General features: G+C 45.0%; 1 protein-coding gene across 4 annotated transcripts in view; it reads right to left on the bottom strand.

Annotated features, from left to right (window-relative positions):
* LOC137524955 (dynein axonemal heavy chain 11-like) overlaps nt 1-22,519 on the bottom strand; it is a 378,600-nt gene that overhangs the window by 140,362 nt on the left and 215,719 nt on the right. For all 4 annotated transcript variants that reach the window (XM_068245507.1, XM_068245505.1, XM_068245508.1 and 1 more), the window contains 2 exons: nt 18,614-18,818; nt 13,721-13,885 (listed from right to left, as the gene is read on the bottom strand). In XM_068245507.1, coding sequence (XP_068101608.1) covers nt 13,721-13,885; nt 18,614-18,818 — 370 coding nt within the window. The remainder of the gene's footprint in view (nt 1-13,720; nt 13,886-18,613; nt 18,819-22,519) is intronic.

The following is a 22,519-nucleotide window of genomic DNA, read 5'->3' on the forward strand; positions in this document are numbered from 1 at the left end:
GAGAAAATCGATTTTAAAGTTTCAAAGGGAAAACTGTCTTTTAAATGCGGGAAATGTCTGTTTTCTTTGCACAGGTAACATGTTTTTTGTCGGCATGCAGTCATAAATGTAATACATATAAGAGGTTCCAGGAAAAGGGACCGGTAACGCTAACCCAGCAGCAGCACACGTGATGGAACAGGAGGAGGCGCAGGAGGAGAAGGCCACGCTTTGTGAGACACAACAACCCAGGCCTTGCATGAGGGCAAGAAGCGTGCGGATAGCATGCTTTGTACCGCCATGCAGTCATAAATGTAATAAAGATAAGTGGTTCAATAAACAGGGACCACGCGGCAACGCTAACCCAGCAGCAGCAGACGTGATGGAACAGGAGCAGGCGCAGGAGGAGAAGGCCACGCTTTGTGAGACACAACAACCCAGGCCTTGCATGAGGGCAAGAAGCGTGCGGATAGCATGCTTTGTACCGCCATGCAGTCATAAATGTAATAAAGATAAGTGGTTCAATAAACAGGGACCACGCGGCAACGCTAACCCAGCAGCAGCAGACGTGATGGAACAGGAGCAGGCGCAGGAGGAGAAGGCCACGGTTTTTGAGACACAACAAACTAGGCCTTGCATGAGGACAAAAAGCGTGCGGATATAGCAGCAATGCTTTTTGCCGCCATGCAGTCATAAATGTAATACAGATGAGAGGTTCAATAAACAGGGACCGGAAATGCTACACCATCCCAGATGTTCATTGGTCATGTTACTTGGTTGGGGTCCTGGAGTGTTGCGTAGTCATTTCCAATCCAGGATTGATTCATTTTAATTTGAGTCAGACGGTCTGCATTTTCTGTGGAGAGGCGGATACGCCGATCTGTGATGATGCCTCCGGCAGCACTGAAACAACGTTCCGACATAACGCTGGCTGCCGGGCAAGCCAGCACCTCTATTGCGTACATTGCCAGTTCGTGCCAGGTGTCTAGCTTTGATACCCAATAGTTGAAGGGTGCAGATGGATTGTTCGACACAGCTACGTCATCTGACATGTAGTCCTTGACCATCTTCTCCAGGCGATTGGTGTTGGAGGTGGATCTGCACGCTTGCTGTTCAGTGGGCTGCTGCTGCATGGGTGTCAGAAAATTTTCCCACTCCAAGGACACTGCCGATACCGTTCCCTTTTGGGCACTAGCTGCGGCTTGCGTTGTTTGCTGCCCTCCTGGTCGTCCTGGGTTTGCGGAAGTCAGTCTGTCTGCGTACAACTGGCTAGAGGAGGGGGAGGATGTCAATCTCCTCTCTAAAGTCTCCACAAGGGCCTGCTGGTATTCTTCCATTTTGACCTGTCTGACTCTTTCTTCAAGCAGTTTTGGAACATTGTGTTTGTACCGTGGATCCAGAAGGGTATAAACCCAGTAATTGGTGTTGTCCAGAATGCGCACAATGCGTGGGTCACGTTCAATGCAGTCTAGCATGAATTGAGCCATGTGTGCCAGAGTCCTACCAGAATCCTCATCATCCTCTTGTGAGCGTTGTGATAGTTGTTGTGATGCATCATAGTCGTCACCTTCCTCCTGGTCTGCTTCTGCTGACCATTCGCGTTGAATTGTGGAAGTCCAACGTGCACCGCTCTGGCCCTCGTCAGTGGTGGCATGAAATTCCTGCTCCAACTCCAGCTGTTCCTCCTCCTCTTCTTCGTCATAGCTGCTGGGGCCAGCGTTCCCTGAGGCGGATGGCCTGATGTTGGTACCATCACGCTGATCGTTTTCTCCTTCAGATTTCCCCAGTTGCATCATGACAGCTGTTTCCTTGATTTTCAACATTGACCTCTTCAGTAAACACAGCAGTGGTATGGTAATGCTGACTGAAGAGTTGTCACTGCTCACAAGCAACGTGGATTGCTCAAAATTTTGGAGGACTTGGCAGAGGTCCAACATGTTGGCCCAATCGGATCCACAGAAGCTTGGCAGCTGTCCGGATGCGCCTCGGTACTGCGCCGTCATGTACTGGACCACTGCACTCTTCTGCTCACAAAAGCGTGCTAGCATGTGCAGCGTAGAATTCCAGCGCGTAGGGACATCACACAGCAAGCGATGGTGGGGGAGATTGAAGCGCTCCTGCATCTTGGCGAGTGCCCCCGAAGCAGTACTGGAATTTCTACAATGTTTGGCCACTCGACGCACCTTCAACAGAAGATCGGCCACGCCTGGGTATGTCCTCAGGAACCGCTGAACTACTAGGTTCATCACGTGCGCCAGGCAAGGGATGTGTGTCAGCTTAGCCAACCTTAAAGCGCGAATGAGATTACTCCCATTATCACACACAACCATGCCCGGTTTCAAGTCCAGCGGTGCCAGCCACAAATCCGTCTGTTCCTTTATTCCCTTCCAAATTTCCTCCCCTGTGTGCTGCTTATCCCCAAGGCAGATCAGCTTCAGCAACGCTTGCTGACGCATGCCAACAGCTGTGCTGCACTGCTTCCACGATCCTACTGCTGCTGGGTTAGCGTTTCCGGATGAGGTACAGCTTTGAGATGCGTTGGAGGAGAAGGAGTCAGAGAGGTAGGTGCTGCTGTTGTTATCCAGTGGGAGGGACGGCGGTGCAGCTGTTTGCGGCGTGGGCAACACCCGCGCCGTAGCAGGTGAGGAATCGCTGCCAGGCTCCACAAGGTTCACCCAGTGCGCGGTAAGGGAGATGTATCGACCCTGGCCGAACGCACTCTTCCAAGTGTCAGTGGTGAGGTGAACCTTGCAGGCAACGGCATTCTTCAAGCTTCGGGTTATTTTGCTGACCACGTGCTCATGCAACTCAGGCACTGCAGAGCGCGCAAAGTGGTAGCGGCTGGGAACCACGTAACGTGGGATGGCCACTGACATCATGCCCTTGAAGCTGTTTGTCTCCACCACTCGATATAGCAGCATTTCGCAGGCCAGAAGCTTGGCTATGCTGGCTGTTACTGCCACGGCCCGGGGGTCATTTGCTGGCAATTTCCTCTTGCGCTCAAACATCTCCGACACAGACAACTGAACCGTAGCGCTGCACACGGAAGGGCTGTTGGTTGTTGTGTTTGATGAACACTGGGAGACCTCAAGAGCACTACTCCGGAAAGTGACAGTGTCAGCGTCGTCTGATGTTTGTGAATGTTGTGAACCACGCAATGGCTGGGCTACTGCTGCTGCTGAGGCGGGTCTGGTGGTGAGTCTGGTGAACCCAAGGGAGGCAGTGTTGCTGGTACCCTGTCCTGCCGCGTTTGCCCACAGAGTGGGATGTTTGGATAGCATGTGGCGGCTCATGCTGGTGGTGGAGAGGTTGTTAATACTTTTCCCCCTGCTCAGGCGAGTCTTGCACACCTTGCAAATCGCCATGGTAACATCCTCAGTGCAGTCTTCAAAGAAAGCCCAGACTTTGGAGCACCTGCCTCCTTGCTGGCGATTTCTGTTTCCTCCTCTTTTGCCTCTCACTCTAACTTCCACGCTTGTGGTGCCTGAAATTGCGCGCCGCCTACCTTGTGGCACAAGGCGAACTCGTGCAGCAGTGGGTTCTTCAACAGACTCATCTGTGCTGCTGCTACGACGGCGATGTTCTCGTTCACAAATAAAATCTGGGTCTCTGTCCACATTGTCCATACCCTCCTCTTCCATCTCCTCAAACTCGTCATATGTCATTGTGGGGGGCTGCCGCCGTGGAGTAGAGCTCCCCAGAACAACCTCTGCGCAGCTCACTCCAACGTCGTCTTCCAGATCTTGTCGGCCGACCTCCTGCAATTGCAACCCCTCCTGCCCAACTTGCTCTGGGATTTGGGTTTCCGAGTCCTCCTCGGACTCGCCTTGTATTTCAGTGCGCGGTGCATTTCCCACAGTTAATGGTTGTGAATCCGGGCACAACATTTCTGGCTGTTCCTCCATTGACCTTTCATAGGTGGAAGTTTGTTGGGCTGGGAATAGCTCCTGCGAATACCCCATTGTGTCCTGAGGTAATTCATAGGACTGGTTATCTGGCAGTTGTGTGCGTGGTGTCGCTGCCGGTTGTGTCAGCTTTGTGCCCACTGGCTCCTTGTAACTGGCTGAGGACTCGGACCTCGTGCGTGATGTGCTGGTGCTGCTTAACCCACTGCTGGACGCTTGAGAGGTCATCCAAGTAATTATCTGGTCCTGTTCTTTTGGATTTGTGAGGGTTGTTGTCCTGGACAACATGGGCGGTATTGAGTGGGTTTTCTTGGGTGCTCCCCTGTGGCCTGTACGTGAACCGTCAGGGGAAACACCTCTTCCCTTGCCCCTTCCTCTTTCACCGGATTTCTTCCTCATTTCACTTATCCTTACAGTACACGCTGACTGGCAGCAGTACAGTGGCAGTACAGAAATGCTATACAGTAAAACTATTCCCAGCAGCGACACAGAGCACAATGCTATACAGTGGCGGGTGAGCGGTGTACTACTGTTCCCAGGCCCAGCAGACACAGAGTGGAAGTAAACACAATGCTATATAGTCTGGCTGAGCGGTGTACACAGAGTGGCAGTACACACAATGCTATATAGTCTGGCTAAGCCGTGTACACAGAGTGTCAGAAAACACAATGCTATATATAGCGTGGCTGAGCGAGGTGCACAGTGGCAGTACACACAATGCTTTATAGTCAGGCTGAACCGTGTACACAGAGTGTCAGTAAACAATGGTATATAGTCTGGCTGAGCGGTGTACACAGAGTGTCAGTAAACAACGGTATATAGTCTGGCTGAGCGGTGTACACAGAGTGGCAGTAAACACAATGCTATATATAGCGTGGCTGAGCGAGGTGCACAGTGGCAGTACACACAATGCTATAGAGCCAGGCTAAGCCGTGTACACAGAGTGTCAGAAAACACAATGCTATATATAGTGTGGCTGAGCGAGGTGCACAGTGGCAGTACACACAATGCTATATTAGTCAGGCTAAGCCGTGTACACAGAGTGTCAGAAAACACAATGCTATATATAGCGTGGCTGAGCGAGGTGCACAGTGGCAGTACACACAATGCTATATATAGCGTGGCTGAGCGAGGTGCACAGTGGCAGTACACACAATGCTATATATAGCGTGGCTGAGCGAGGTGCACAGTGGCAGTACACACAATGCTATATTAGTCAGGCTAAGCCGTGTACACAGAGTGTCACAAAACACAATGCTATATATATAGCGTGGCTGAGCGAGGTGCACAGTGGCAGTACACACAATGCTATATATAGCGTGGCTGAGCGAGGTGCACAGTGGCAGTACACACAATGCTATATATAGCGTGGCTGAGCGAAGTGCACAGTGGCAAGACACACAATGCTATATATAGCGTGGCTGAGCGAGGTGCACAGTGGCAGTACACACAATGCTATATTAGTCAGGCTAAGCCGTGTACACAGAGTGTCAGAAAACACAATGCTATATATATAGCGTGGCTGAGCGAGGTGCACAGTGGCAGTACACACAATGCTATATATAGCGTGGCTGAGCGAGGTGCACAGTGGCAGTACACACAATGCTATATATAGCGTGGCTGAGCGAGGTGCACAGTGGCAGTACACACAATGCTATATTAGTCAGGCTAAGCCGTGTACACAGAGTGTCAGAAAACACAATGCTATATATATAGCGTGGCTGAGCGAGGTACACAGTGGCAGTAAACAATGCTATATATAGTGTGGCTGAGCGAGCGGTGTACTACTGTTCCCAGCAGCGACACACAATGACTGGGGGGGACCCTGGCTAGCGTGGCTGGAGAGCGAACTACCCTGCCTGCCTACCCAAAGCTAAACCCACAGACAAATGGCGGAGATATGACGTGGTTCGGGTATTTATTTACCCGAACCACGTGACCGTTCGGCCAATCAGAGCGCGTTCGGGCCCGAACCACGTGACCCGTTCGGCCAATCACAGCGCTAGCCGAACGTTCGGGGAACGTTCGGCCATGCGCTCTTAGTTCGGCCATGTGGCCGAACGGTTTGGCCGAGCACCGTCAGGTGTTCGGCCGAACTCGAACATCACCCGAACAGGGTGATGTTCTGCAGAACCCGAACAGTGGCGAACACTGTTCGCCCAACACTAGTAAGGAGATACTGAATGCAGGGTGTCAGAAAATAGGCAGAAATGTTCAGTATATTCATTGAAAAAAGCACAAACATGCCAGGAACTAAACGTTGTACATTACTGATTAATGCAAATTTACTTCTGAGGCTGAACTGGGGCTTTAAAAGAATGGGGAGGAGCAGCAAATGTTCTGACTGTTGATGGTGACCACAAATAAAATGGCCCTTATTCAATTCACTTTATCTCCTAGAAGATAATTTTTTAATCTTCTGTTAAAATAACTTTACAGCACTTTGTATTTGGAAAAGTACCAACAAATAGGTGAAATATGACTGTCAAAATTCTGAGTACAGTTACTTTCTTGCTTGCTGGTGTCCTTAAGGCACTGCATTGATTAGGTTTGAAAATATCACCTAGTATAGGCATGTCCAAAGTCCGGCCCGGGGGCCAAATGCAGTCCACCAAGCCTTTTGTGGTGGCCCCAGAAGCTCTCTACAGCCATTACTTCCATGGGGCCTGTAGGCCATAGCTGTGGTGCCACAAGCAGGGACCATCTTGTATCATCACTCTGCCTCCCCCTTTGCACGCCTGAAGGTTTTCAGTCACCACTGTAGCTGTAACACCCACTGAGGAACATGCTAGCTGCATAAGGCATATGGGTTATTTCCTGTGGAAATGTTTTATTTGATGAAATATCACAGGCACAGTGTACCTTACGGCAAAAAGCAAACATTGTGTTTCATTTTGCTATTTTGGCCCCTTAGCACTTTCAAGAATGGTGATATGGCCCTTGGCCTAAAAAGTTTGGACACCCCTGACCTAGGAGAAAACGTAGGCGTAAAGGGAATTGACTAAGGACCAGTGTGACCAACAGCAATTTGTACATCTGTCAGCCCATCAGGAAAGGGTACACTTGCTGCCTCCATGAACTTTAACATTTTAGCTCACTGTTTTAGGGGGACTACTAGACCCCCTAAATTATTACTTCAAAGGGCTTTTATTAAACATTCCTTTTTCTTTAAAGTGGACCTGAACTCAGAACAACTCTCTGCTTTAAAAAATACACAACAGCATAATAACCTTTCAACAAAAACATGTATTTGTTACAGCTGATACAAATCCTAAAATAACATTGCACAGTTTCTACTTCCTGATTCATGGAAGCAGACATATTGTTTACAGCCTGTGCTTTCAAATGGGCTTATCTGCCTTATCTGCTGTGGCAGTCATGTGAATGCTAATGGCTGCTAGATGTGGTATGGCAGGTAAAGGGTGTATGACAGTGCATCCTGATTGGCTGAAGAGCACCTGCTGACGACTCAAATGTAGCTGCATGCATGTATTGCTGTATTCTATTGCTTGTGTGTGTCGAATTTAGCATTCAGTATGGAGGCAGTGTTGGTGGGTTTTCTGGATGTGAGAGGTCCTAGCCTGGGTGTGAGAGGTCCAGGCCCACCTGCACTCCCCTCCAGGTATCGCGCATTGGCCTTGGGGCCCCGGCCAGTGAGAGAGGTCTGGGGCCCCTGGCCATCGTGCGAACCAATCGTGTGTTTTTAAATGTTTTGTTTCAGCTCTAGGACATGGCGGACAGGTGAGCGGTTAGGGAGGGACCCCTGTGGGAGGGATGCCTGCACGGGGCGGTCCTGCTAGCGACGCAATCTTGCGATTTGCGTCCAACTGAAGCCTCCCACCTGAATGCTAATGGCTGCTAGATGTGGTATGGCAGGTAAAGGGTGTATGACAGTGCATCCTGATTGGCTGACGAGCACCTGCTGACGACTCAAATGTAGCTGCATGCATGTATTGCTGTATTCTATTGCTTGTGTGTGTCGCATGTGACACAGGGAGATCAGATTACTTGTGATTAGACACAAATGAGGGGGAATTAGGCAGGCTAAACTCTAAATACATTCAAGGTGCATTTCTCTATGTATTCCTTCTGTCCTGAGCAAGAGTTCAGGTCCACTTTAATCGGGGGAAGATTGTAGCAGCTACAAGAGGCGTTGCATCCCAACTCTTCATCGTTTTCCTGGATGAACCCTGGAATATCGTGCCATGCTGTACGAAGCACTAACTTGTGTGCACAAAGCCAGACAGAAATATTCATTGCAATGTTATGAATATTAGAAATCGTATTTCACGCTCATAAGTCTAGAGGAATGTGCATAATTGGCTCCAGAAATATTCAGGAACAGTATAAATGGTGTTAATTTCGTTCCTTCGTTGCTCGCTAACCTCTGCAAATAGATGTGCTGGAGCTCTGAACAGCCTGAAAAGTGAAGGTCAAGCAGCAAACAGTGACTGAATAACAAGCAGCAGCTAACTTTGTTTGCATCGCGCACTGGGAAGCTGGGAGACGGAGCCACGCGGGTGCTGGAGGAACATACAGAGGAAAAAGGCCACAATAAATCACATCATGCTCTGTTAACCTGAAGGTTCAGTATTGCTGTGCAAAAAAAACAACCTTCAGATGAACTATATGCGCTTTAGCATATTTTATTGCATATCTTTACCTGCTTCTCTTTGTTAGATATTTAGACTGAACATTTCAGAGCAATAGCTGATCAGTTAAAGTGAATGTTTACCATTATAAAAATCAAAAAGTCAGATACTCACCTAAGGAGAGGGAAGGCTCGGTCCTAATGAGCCTTCCCTCTCCTCTCCCGGTGCCCGGTCCCGCGCAGGATCCCCCGTGACAGTATTCGACCAGTTCGGTCAAATACTGAACCTTCCGCAGCCGAAGGGAGCTTTCGGAAGCCTTCGAGAGCACTCGGGCTCCCGAAGACGGGCCGCTCCATACTACGCATGCGCAAGCGCCCTCTATGACGCACTCGCGCGTGCGTAGTATGGAGCGGCCCGTCTTCGGAAGCCCGAGTGCTCCCGAAGTCCCTGCGGCGGCGGACGCAAACGGGGGAGCCAGCGCAGCACCGAGGGCACCGGGAGAGGAGAGGGAAGGCTCATTAGGACCGAGCCTTCCCTCTCATTAGGTGAGTATCTGACTTTTTGATTTTTAAATAGGTAACCACTGGCTTTAAAGAGAACCTGAAGTGAGAGGTACTTGGAGTCTGCCATATTTATTTCCTTTTAAACAATACCAGTGCAGTTACCAGACAGCCCTGCTAATTTATTTGGCTGCAGTAGTGTCTGATACACCAGAAACAAGTATGCAGCTAATCGTGTCAGATTTGACAATAATATCAGAAACACCTGATTTGCTGCATGCTTGTTCAGGGGCTATGGCTAAAAGTATTAGAGGCAGAGGATCAGCAGGATAGCCAGGTAAATGGTATTGCTAAAAAGAAAATAAATATGGCAGCCTCCATATACCGTTCGCTTCAAGTTTTCTTTAAGGTGCTGCAAGTAAAGATGGACATAGCTGTACTTGGTTGATCTTGCAATGAAATCTCTGTTTACAACTAAATCGGTGTATCTATTGCAACGTTCCGGGAAGTGCAATAGAATTACATAAATGTTTGTTTTTTTCAAGCAATCGAGTTGATTCGTAATACTTCTCTTGCATTGTCTCGCTTTACAAAGAGATGAGGTAAACAGATAGTGGTCCATATGCAATTCACTTTTTCTCCTAAGTTTTCTCCTAGGAGATAATTTTTCATCTCCTGTCTAAGGGTCTGTTTCCACTGCACGCAGATAGGATGCAGAATGGATGCAGAAAAACTGACTCCAATGAATGCTTATGGGAAAATCTGCATCAGAAAAACTGTGTTTAGTGGAAACAGGCTTATAGGCTTTCATTGGAGTCAGTTTTTCTGCATCCATTCTGCATCCAATCTGCGTGCAGTGGAAACAGGCCCTAAAACAATTCTTCAGCATTCTGCAGTTGAAAAAGTACCAAAAGGTAAATGAAAAAGTACTGGCAAAATTGTTATTTTCTTGCTTTTTATTGTTAGGGTGTAAAAATATAATGTAAGTGAAAACTTAAGAGAAAAAATGAATTGAATAAGAGGGGCCGATTCATGAAAGCAGCAGTGCGAGTTAAACAAACTTGTGAGCTAGACGTGCGGTCGTGCTGCGCAGCGTGCCTTCCTTAGTTATGCATGCTGTTTACTTACTTATGCATGCTCCTTTAACTGCCGCACGCTGTGAAGTATCGCGGCTGCGACTCTTCACTAGTGCAGCCACTACTACTATAATTAGTGTAGTAGCGGTTGCGCTAGTGAAGTATCGCAATCGTGATACTTCACGGTGCTCAGCAGTTAAAGCATAGCTCCCAACTGTCCCTTTTTCGGAGGGACAGTCCCTCTTTGGGAGCCCTGTCCCTCTTTACTCCTCATTTGTCCCTCTTTCAGGACTTTGTCCCTCTTTCTAGGTAAATATATATATTTCTATACTAAAAATGTGTTTGATTGACTCTAAACTTTCTTCCCAACCTTTAAATTGATATATTACTAATTTTAAAATGTTAATATGAAGGAAAATGAACCAGGATAGAAAGGACCAGTGTGGTTTGAATTATAAAACAACATATGTTTCTTATGAAATCTTTATGGTATGCGTGACTAGAGGCGTGGCGAGGGCATTGCCAGGGGTGTGGCAGGGGCGTGGCTTAAGTGTCCCTTTTTCTCATCTCAAAAAGTTGGGAGTTATGGTTAAAGGGAACCATAGATGAAAATGAAAAAGATTTTATACATACCTGTGGCTTCCTCCAGCCCCATACGCTCTGATCGATCCCACGCCACAGTCCTCCGCTGCCCGCAGCTAAGAGAACCGACTCCCCGCTGTTCCGTCAGTCGGAGCCAGTCTAAGTGTAAGGGAAGTGCGATGTTTGCGTATCTCTGCAGTAGCCGCTGGAGAGATACGTAGAGGGCGCACTTCTCCTGCGTAGCTGGCTCCGATGATGTCAGAGACAGGACCCGGTTCTCGTAGATGCGGGCAAAGGAGGATGGCGGCATGGGATCGATCAGAGAGTATGGGGCTGGAGGAAGCCCCAGGTATGTATAACATCTTTTTCATTTTCAAGGTTCAGGTTCATCTCTGGTTCCCTTTAACGAAGGAACACACGCTATGCAGCACAACCATGCGTAGTGCTCGCAAGTTGTTTTTAATTCGTGCTGCTGCTTTAATGAATTGACCCCATGGAGAGATAAATAGAATTAAAGTTGAACTAAACTCAGAACTTCCTCTCTGCTTATAAAAACATCAGCTACCCAGTCAATTTCAATTTTACTGCAGACCTCGATAACGCTGAGGGAAGTGCTATGTGGAAGGGCTCTCTCTGCTTTAAAACACAAGTTAACATTGAGGATAAGTAAAAGGAGATACATATCAACAGTTGTAGAGATATACACCATATTTGTAGGTTAAATCAACATAATTATGGTAACTTGAAATTGTCAACAAGGTTTGCAGTGATTTAACATCGTAACTCAGGGTCCCCCGATGTATGATTTTAATCAGGGATGATTGTGCGTCTTTCTATGCCTCTTAATTTTTGATAATACATTTCTTTCAAGTTACATGTTACTTTTTCCTTGTGGGAAAGATTGTTCTAATTAACCCGAGAATATAATTAGGCTCATGCATCAAAATTAGTCCTATTCGAAGTCCAAAAATAACGCTAATTTGTCGGTGTGATGCTGGATATGTGTCATCGCAAAAGGAAAAAAATCCAAGCACTTCTGCAAGGATTAGATTGATACGGCACATGCGGAAGTTGGCGGTACCTGATACTGTTTATGTTGAAACTTGAAGTGGTTTACATAGGTGTTTGAAAGTTGTGTGTGTGTGTGGGAAGGAAGGGGGGGGGGGGGGTTGGAAAGAGGGCAGGAAGGAGAGAAGCCAACTTACTGCAGAGATGCTAAAGACTATATATTCTCATACTTAAACTGTATATGCAAACTATACGGATGTTGATGTTCCAGTTCTGAACATCTTTCCAAATTCATCCTAATACCACACTTCAGCACTGAACCTGCGGACACGGACAGGGGGAGTTCACTTACTTATGCTTCACACAGTGTGTGACATGTGACTCTGACACTTCTTCCTTGTGAAAGGAGCAAGTATGGCTCCATGTGAAGTGCAAGTATGTGAACTCCCCCTGACCCTCTCTGCAAGTTTAATGCTGAATGCTGCTGAAGTGTGGTGTACATGTGAATCCGGAACATAGTGACCAAACCAGGGGCGTAACTAGAAATCACTGGGCCCCCCCCTGCGAAACTTTGGATGGGGCCCCCTCCCGCCAAACCTCAAACCTGCAGAGAATAGAAAGCTTTTTCACTCCGTGCCCAGACTCCTCAAGCATCACTACAGGACACAGAACTTGGGGAGGGGTAAAAAGGCTGGTGGTAGAAAAGAGCTGTACACAAGAGCCTGCTGAACACTGAATAGGGACTGTCTACAAATCTTTGTCTGCAAAACGTTGTATGATTCCTTATCAGTGGTTAAGCAGATGCAGTCATTAGAACAATTGTGCAGAGAGCAGAAAGCTTTTTCTCTTCTTGCCCTTAGTTGTCAGTCTCTCAGGACGAGGCCGCCAGTGGCTTCTGGGCCTCCCTGCGGCTGCATCCCTGGCAAGGTCTATTGTTACGCCCCTGGACCAAGCTAAAATCCAATAGCCTATAATCACATGCCATTGTTTTAATTAGCTCCTGCAAACCCTGCATAATCCCCCCCCCCCAAAAAAAGTGCTGCTGACACGGATGTGACAGGGTGATATTTTCGAGTCAAGCATGTGAAAAACTAAAGAAGTGGAGAAAAGAAGACACAAATGAATATACTAGTAAAGAATACTAGAATATAGATGAGGATGATTGGCTCAGTTTGTTTAAATAAAATATCAATGTGTTTGTATCATTAAAATATATTTTGGATGTTATCTTGTGGATGTTTTATTTTTAACTTTTCATGTAAATAGGTGGGGGGTTAAAACATTGCTCCTTTTAGCTCTTTAAAACTCTGGAGATGCTTGTTTTGTTGTTCCCCTTCTTTAGCCTATTTAGTGACCAAATGAAACAATAAGAACCCATTTTATTACTCACACCACCTCCTAGGCACCTGAGGAGAGGGAGGCTATTGTATTGGGACAAAAGGTGATTTGCCACCTCTACCCCTGCAAGGTTCTCCCCATTGGTAGAAATCAAGCCAACGGCAGAGCCCCACCATTTACTGGCTGTGTTTTCTTCTTTGTCCCGCAAACTGCACAGTTGAATAAGGGGTTAATAAAGAGAGGGGGGGGGGGCTATGCTGTTTTTTTTCCTTTTCAGGTACAAATATATATTGTATTTCTCATGTAAATAAACTTCATTGGTATTCACAGAAAAATCGCAATGCAAACTTTGGCATACACATGCATATAAAAATTGCAGGAGAAGCACATGAATGTTATTTCAAAAAAGGATAAAAATTGCAACAACAAAAAAACCCCACGAATGTTAGTTCAAAAAAAGAATGAAAAAAAACCTGCAAACAGAATTGTGCGTGCAGAAAATCAAACGCATTGAATGCAAGGACAAGTGTGTGCAGCCTCTTAGAAAAATAATACAAATGTGTGGTCTTAATTAAACCGCAAAAAAAGGAGAGTGTGAGAGAAGACCAGAGAGAAAAGAAAGTGTCGAAATTTGAGGACAATATATTGTTGACAAAATATTCTCATTACGTGATATTGGATTGTCTTTGATCCATAACATCCTGCTGTATATTTTCAGAGCGACACAATGCTTCACTTACCTTCATTTCTATCTCGGCTGCTGTGTGTTTGGTGGTTTCCAGTTTCTCCACCAGGAGTGTGTCCCCCAGGAAATTACTTTCTGCTGCCGATAGGCGTGTCAGTAATTCATCCTCAAGCATTTTCAACTCAATTTTGAAATAATTCTGTTGCTTTGTGAGCTCAGACTGAAAAGAAAATGGCAAGTTTTAGACCTGTAATTCGAAGCACACTAACAATGGGAATACACTTTGCTACCTTTTAATCTTCCTTATTATTCAACATTTTACAATGGTTCTAAAGCATGTAAGGTCAGGGCTAATATCCAGAGAGAAAAGAGAGTATAATTTAGGCCTTTATCAGGTGCATTCAAGTGAACATTTAGTTCTTTATTCATTCCATTTACATGGGGGAAGAAAAATCATAAAAATGCATTTTGGTTACTTTATTTTATGGGTTTTCTTTTTTGCATAATAAACAGATTTTTTTTCTACTACTCATAGGCTTTTGAAATATATTGATTTATATTTTATTATATATTATATTAACATAAAAATGTTCATGCATATTTGCATTTGCAATAACCAATAAAACATGCTCAGAATAATTATATAAGAAATGTATTAGTATAGTTTATGCTAGTATATCTGCAGGTGTTCACCTTTGTTATGGTTGGTAACCAGAGGAGTGTTAATGTTATAGGTCTGCACTGATTACATCCTCACATAGTCCCTAAAGACAGCAAAAGTCGTGATAAGCATCTGCATGGTGCTCTTGTGCAGGATCAGCATGACAAAGCAAATACAAGTATGCAAATATATATTAATTTTCCTTTTTTTTCCTGACCTGGGAGTCAAACTCATGACCTCATGCTTCAAAGTCAGAGGCAGTACACCTGGACGTCTTAGCTGACTAAAAGCTGGTGCAAATATGTATACATTGTGCTTTAAAGCATACCCAAAGGAAGAGGAATATGGAAAATGTCACTGCATCCTTTGTTTAAGAAAATTGCTACTTGACTAACAACTGTGGTGATCATCTACTTTTACTATTTTATGAATCCCTTAACAGGGCAAGTATGTAGATCAAGTTACCCAGGTCAATACAAACTCCATGGAGGAAAGAGTATTGCAGAACTTTATATACACTAGAAAAATTCTGAATGCCTTTTTGGCTTCCTGGTCAGCAAGACTAGATACCATAAGTGGCAAGATGTGTAGTCTTGAGACAATCAGTTCAGTACATGGGAAGGTAAAGCAGTGGGGGTGTTGCTCAGGGAGAGTCATAAATGCTGGTATAATTATAACTTCTACATTTGCTGTTGACTCTGCCACTAGTGGCTGGGTTTGGGCACAGGGTCTAACTGACTACTGATCTTCACCAAAGTATCTGGCAAGGGTTGAAAGGCCACCTTCTGGGGATGGAAGTGTGTGAGAGCAGAAGATTATGTGGATGCTACATAAGAGAATGGTAAGTATGACCCTGTAACCCCCCTCCCCCATTCAATAGCAGCCTTCAGAGTGGGTTTCTCTGGGTGAACACAATGAGCAGCCCAGTCATCTTGGGGGTGTTAATATTTTGGTGAAGCTCCAAAGACTTCTTCTCAGCTCTGAAAATGCTTCAATTTGCTTAAATATTGAAGTGCTCTCCTACTGTTTCTACCATTGCATTGAGAATTATTTTCTTAATCTCTGTTCATTACTTTCTAACTGGATAAAAAAAGGAATTGGGGACTGGCAAACGAAAGGATGAAACGCTGGATGGATCAAGGTACCCAGAGGGAATTGGGCAGAGTAAGCTCGGAAGCTTTGTCTGTCTTTGCATTAAAAGCCACCTGGTTGACTTTTTCTTATAACAGAAATTGATCGATCTTGAACAAAGCTTCTCAGATGGACAAAGGCATTTGAGACTTTCAGCAGAAATTTTGAAGTGGGCTGAACACCACGCTTAGACTCAGTGTCAGAATGTACTCTGTAGAGATGAACATTGACTTTCATATTCAGTTTCTAGGTATGAAGAGGGTCATCTTTGTGAATATATCTACAACTACAAGAACAGATGAAAACCATTTAAATTGTGTAAATTTTACAAGGGCGGGGATGGGAAGTGGAGGAGGAGACCACAAGGCCAAACTAAATAACTAAACAGGCTCTGAAATATCTGGGGCTGGTGAAGAGGAGACTTACTGTAGCTAGGTACTGGAGCTGCAGAAATCAGACGAGAGACCTTCATTCACTCCTTATTTTCTTTCTCTGAACCTTTAGGCTTTCTAGAATGATAGCTCAATTTGGTATTTTAAGCAATCTGGGACACAGATCTGTACCAGTTCATCCTTCTGCTTGCTGTTCAGACTATCCAATTCCAAATTGGTGTTTCAAAGCAACATCATTAAACTGTGTGTCACTACTCCATGCATTCATCTACTGGGCATGTCCTTGTCAAAGTGATTAAAATGATGACTCAGCTGTAGCAGTGCTACGCAAGTTGTAGTAAAGTTCAATGAATGCAGCAGACAAGGACAGAGCTTAATGCCATTGTTCAAGAAGTCATAGAGCCCAGACTTGTGCCACTCCTTAACCCTCTGGGCGATACAATTATATCGCCCAGGAGGTGGCGCAGCACAATTTTTTTAAATTTTTTATTTTTTAAATCATGTAGCGAGCCGAGGGCTTGCTACATGATAGCCGCAGCGCAGCGGCATCCCCCCACCCACTCCGATCGCCTTCGGCGCTCAGAGTAAGCAGGAAATCCCGTTCAGAATGGGATTTCCTGCTGGGCTTCCCCGGTCGCCATGGCGACGGGGCGGGATGACGTCACCAACGTCATGGACGTCGTGACGTCAGAGGGAGTTCCGATTCACCCCTCAGCGCTGCCTGGCACTGATTGGCCAGGCTGCGCAAGGGGTCGGGGATGGGGGGGGCTGCGCGGCATGGTGGGTAGCGGCGGATCGGCGTCGAGCGGCAGCGATCGGACGTTACACACAGCTAGCAAAGTGCTAGCTGCGTGTAACAAAAAAAAATTATGCAAATCGGCCCACCAGGGCCTGAGAAATCCTCCTGCGCGATATACCCCGAGCTCAGCTCGGGATTATCGCTCAGGAGGTTAAGTAGTGAGATCACAGTTTGTTATTTAATCTTTTCATCTGCATATGTTTAGGGTTGCAGAGCGAAGTACAGTAGATGTGAGCTTTTAAACAATCTGACTTTTCTGGTCGCTTGAAAATTGGTCTGGGAGTGGCAACTTAGGTTCTGGCTAATGTTACAATTAATACCTACAGCACAGAAATGTTCTGGAGGTGACCTAGTAATTGATGTACCGCTTGGGCAGCTATCTTAAACTTTGCTTGCAGAACTGGTCAATAGGAGACTGATCTTCATCAAAATTCCATCATGGCTGATTGATAATCTAATACTTTCACTGGTGGTGCTGACTCTGCCACTAGTGATTTGAGTGGGCTCTATCAGGACATGGTCCTAAGGTCTAAGCAACTACTGGCTTTCACCAGAGCATCCCATATGGGTTGCAATGGGCCACTTCCCCCACTGGGTTATGGTCAACCTTGTCGCAAGTAGCCACTACGTAGTGTTCCCTAAGACTGCCTCACCATTTGTGGGAGAGAACAAGTGATACTGCAATGTGGAGAAGAAAGAGCAAGGTCACAGACTACAGGGATGGCTGTAGAAAGGCACAGATGGGATCATAAGCTGGAGTCAAGACTGGCAGCACACCACAGCCAGGATTACAAGCCATGGTCATGGCAGGCAGTAGGCAACCATAGGCTAAGTCAAAAGGTCAGTTCAGTTACGAGAAGAACAGGTCCAGATGTAATCAGACAGACTATGATCATAATGAAGTCTTGACGGAAAGTAGAGCCTGAAGTGCACCAAAGCTGAAAAAAAATTGGCATTGGGCACTAGCCTTCCCTCTGCCTGAATTTGCACATGCTCACATAAACTCTATTATGTTATCATGCAAACATGTACTTAATAAAGGGGGTGACAGTGCTCATGGGAGCGCATGAGTGCAGAACACAATGCTAGAGGATGCAAGTACGACATCTAGCTGAGTAACCCATCTTTACTTAGTTATCTGAAAAGTGGTTGGAGGAGACATATGAGTCACTCACCTTCTAACACAGAAAAAATTACCCACTATTGTTGAAACTGTCCTAGGCACATGGGAAAATGAAATGAAGTTTAGAATGGGTCGTGATTAAAAAGCAAAAGAAAAATATAGGGACAGTGGGAACCCAATCTGGTAAAGACAAACACAGATTAAAAATATTCATAATTGTGTGTTGATATCTAAGGCAACAACATTTGATGGCATGTGGGGAAGCACTGTCCCCACCCAGCCTTGTTTGCTCAATGAAAGTTGCTCCCCCCCCCCCCAAACAAAAATGTGCCCCCCCAAAAAATGTGCAAAACATAAGACTCAAAGTTCCCACAGGGGTGACACTAGTAAGCAGGAAACAACTCGAGAAAATTAATATAAAATAATTAGAATCTGATTAAAATGAAAATAAGTGTGGATTTACATTCAATAAATTCACTGGACAAAAGATTCAGACTTTTTATTCGATATAGCAGCGGGTTTCATGGCCTAAACGCAAGTTGTCGTTCATTGTGCTTTATCAAATAGAGAGACTGAATCTTTTGTTTCATGAATTTTTTGAAGGTATGCCCACCCTTATTTTTATTTTAACCAGTTTCTAATTAATTTATGTTATTTTTGGGGACATCTTTGGAGTTGTAGGCTGCTTAGAATGGGCAGTGCATTTTTGCAATTCAGAAATATATTAGTGTGCTGCAGAACTTTGGCCAAGTACTGTATATGCATTAGAGTAATATTTTTGCAGCATAAAAAATATGTTCATACAACATTAAAATATATTTTAACATTTGTGATGATTATACCTTGAATTGCTCAAGATCGGGTCTCTCTAGATTGACCACATCAGCCAGGAGTTGATCTTCCAGACCATCCCGTGTAACAGTGAAATTGATGAGCGTAGTCTGAGCCTGGATTTCAGGTTTGTAGTGTGGATTGGCAAGTTTTGTGTGAAGAATCAGTCGAAATTTGGGGTGAAATTTGCATTCCCGATCTCCAATTCGAACACATCTGTGAAATAGAAATTAAAAGGAAATGCCCAGTGCAACTCACTGAAAATACTGTACAAAACTATGACAGAATCCATTCCATACAATACCATAATAAGCTGCTCTTATTTCCACTGTACATGTTATAACGATACTAAATACATTAATGTTTATGCAGTATTTTTCTGTTATTATTCATGTATCTATCTATCTATCTATCTATCTATCTATCTATCGATCGATCGATCGACCTGAATTTAGAATAGTATTTACAGTGGTGCTTGAAAGTACACAAAACCTATTACATTTTCAATATTTCTAGATAAATAACTGAAGGGACTAAAAACATGGTCTGTTTTTCATGCAAGTTCTTATGCTAGGTAATAAAAACCTGGTGGACTGAGTCCAAAAACATTATGGTTGTTCATTTACTTATTGATAAACATTCTCAAATGTCATATAGAGTAGAGTCCTGGTTATCCAAAACTCAACTAACTAGCAGTCTCAACCAGCAGTATTCACAGTGGTGAAAGCCAACTTGTTAGGCTGTTTGTGGCCTCTGCTGTATTTAAAGACTGGGTTCCACACCCTCTCCAAAGTTAATATACTTTTAATTATTGTATTTTAACATTTAGTACTGAGTTCATGGTATCAATATTGAGTGGGGTATAGTAATGTATAGGCCTATTTTTAACATTGAGTCTCAAGCAACCAGAAAGCACTTATTCGGCATAAAGACTATTCCAGTGAGTGCTGGATAATCGAGATACTACTGTATTTGTATGTGGCAAAAGTCTGTGAACCTTTGCTTCCAGTAACTTGTGTTCATATAGGGCAGTGATAACTGCAGCTAAACATTTCCAATGACTGTGGTTCAGTCCTAAGCATGGGCTTGGAGAATTTTCTAGCCCATTCCTTATTAGATGACAGCTTCAGCTGAGTGCTGTTGTTGTCCACTTCAGTTACTTTTGCTGCATTTCTATAAGATTAACAATATATCAATCTGAGTCATCCATTTAAGTACATTAACTTTATGATGCTTTAACCATTATTGTTGCATTAGGATCAGTATCAGGGCCGGGCTGAGGCAGAGGCTGAAGAGGCTCCAGCCTCGGGGCGCAGTGTAGGAGGGGGTGCACAATTCATTCAGCTGTCATTCCCAATTGTGTTTGAAGCACAAAGAAATAAGAAAAGGGCATACATAGCAGTGACTGCAAGCCAGATAACTAGAGATTAAGGTGTTGGGGATGTTGGGGGCCCTGGGGCACCTCTTAATCTAATACCAATTAGTGTGTGATGACTGGGATTGGAGGGATGGAGGGGCGCACTTTGCTGTCTCAGCCTTGGGTGATGAAGGACCTTGTCCCGGCTCTGATCAGTATGGTTCCCCATTAAAGGTAATGGTAAACATGACAAGAAGTCATCACTAGAAGACTAAAGGTGCTTCCCATACATCCAGCGATGTATGTGCAGATCAACCATGAGACAGATCTCTCTCTGATCAAATTTGTTCAGAGAGGGATCTGTTGCCTGCCCATAACACCGCCGACCAATGTCCAATAGTTTTCAGCATGAAATCTATCAGAGATCAGCCTAGCACTGCCACCACTTCTGCCGGTGTGATTCCTGGCCATCACTGCCACGTCTGCTATCACTGCGATAGCCTGTACCACATAGCCTGTACCGTGTCAGTCATCATAATATCGAGAGCTGTTGCCACCGCACACCTGTTAAAGCACTTGCAACCAAGATATTCCAGTATGTCTGATTGATCCATTCGACTGATTTTAGCCCAAAATTTATCAAATCATCAATCTGGCAGACATTTTTCTCCGATTCGATATAGTTATTGAATTACAAGGTTGATTGGCCCACAAAAACTGCTGATGTATGGGCACCTTACCAACTGCAGCCTAATTGTTAAAGGCATGTGGCAGATGCAAGGTCAGTAGGCAAGCACAGGCTGATAACATGCGGTCAGCAAGTAGGGAACAGGTACCAGAGAGCAGGTATGAGTGGAGTCCGGATGGAGCAAGTAGTCAGTGACACTGACAGAGACCCTAATCACCAGTAACAGAAACTTCCTAGTTATCAAGACATGACAGTGACAGAAACCCAATACACCCTCCCCCCCCCCCCCCATGACACTTACAGAGATTCCTCCACTGTTGGCAATGCCCAAGTTAATAAGACATCCCCCCTTGACATGGACAGAGCTCCCCCAGGGAATTAACCCTGCAGTAAAAAGGATCGACACCTCTGTTTTGACAAAAACTTCTTTCCCAGTGACACGGATTGACCCACCTCTCCAGTAGCAGAGCCTTCTCAGTTACTGAGATTGCCCAGTAACCCCTCTTCCATGGCAGAACCCCCCTAGTGACAAAGAACCCACTAAGGGTAAAGACCATCCAGTGGCAGCGACTCTTCCAGTGACATTGACTGAGAACTCCCAATGGCAGAAATCTCCTCAGAGACACAGAAACAGACTCCCAGGAACGTCCTGACCTCATGACTTCAAGGTCTGGCATTAGGGATACAGGATCATTAAGGTAGGTAGGCTAGTCAGTGAATGGGGAGGACAGTGATGCGGTACTGGATAAAGCAGACCAATCAAGGTAGAGCAGAGTGGATCCTGAACAGCTTAAGGTGGCCACTAACTGTTCAATTTCTAGAGAAAAATCGTTCGAGCGATCAGAAATTCTGATCGGACAAAAAAAATCGTTCACTACACCATCAACTAACCAATCTTTGCTTCCTATCTATCACGACCACCAAGAAAATCCAAATTTTCGTTCGACGAAAATTCATTCGGGCGACATTTTTTTCACTCATTCATAATCGATTGTGTCCACCAATGGAGATTATTTACAACCAATCCGATCAGAATTTCTGATCGCTCGAATGATTTTTCTCTAGAAATTGAACAGTTAGTGGCCACCTTAAGGATGGCAGCACTGCACTGACTGTTTGCTCTGCCCAGCAGCCATATCTCCTGCTCTTTTATAACTGCCGAGCTGAGAATGGTGAAGGGCAGGCTGAGGGAGTACATTAACAGGCAATAGATATAAAAAAGTGGGGCTTTCTAAAACATGAGACCTAAAGAAACCGCCTCACCTGCCTTGCCTTTGAGCCGGCCCTGGTTGACCATTTACAAAGTCAGCAAAAATAATATTTTTTTAACTGACAAACTCTGTCTCCACTTGTTTAGTGTAATTTAACTCTTCATAACCTTTGGCCTTGCCTCCCAAGCAGCTGTCACTATGAACCCCTGCATGTGTACATAAGTGGTTCATGAATGCTACCTATCCATCTTAGCTCCTCCTGCTTCCTTCTCCTTTTTCTCTTAATTTTACTCCCAGCATCAAGGTAATCTCTAGTGAATTTTGTCTTTGTAGTTCTATATGGTCAAAGTACTAGAGTTTAAATGTTCCTATATGTTGTTCTACTGGCTGATCACAAGTTGTTTTTTTCTCTGAGTACTGACCCGTTATAGGTCTTTGCAATAAAGGAAACTCTTAAATACACCATAATTCAAAAGACTAATTTATTTCAGCACATAGCCTAATTTATAGTCTAGCTTTCACAGCTGTACAATATGTCTGTAAGCACACGCATCGCCTAGTATGAGTGAAAGGACACTAGGGCTACTGGAAATATGTAGTGGCTCAGCAGCCCAGTGGCAAAACAATAGACCCTGCAAGGGATGCAGGCACAGGGGAGGCC

The sequence above is a fragment of the Hyperolius riggenbachi genome, chromosome 7, assembly GCF_040937935.1.
Source record: "Hyperolius riggenbachi isolate aHypRig1 chromosome 7, aHypRig1.pri, whole genome shotgun sequence".
NCBI classification, from domain to species: domain Eukaryota; kingdom Metazoa; phylum Chordata; class Amphibia; order Anura; family Hyperoliidae; genus Hyperolius; species Hyperolius riggenbachi.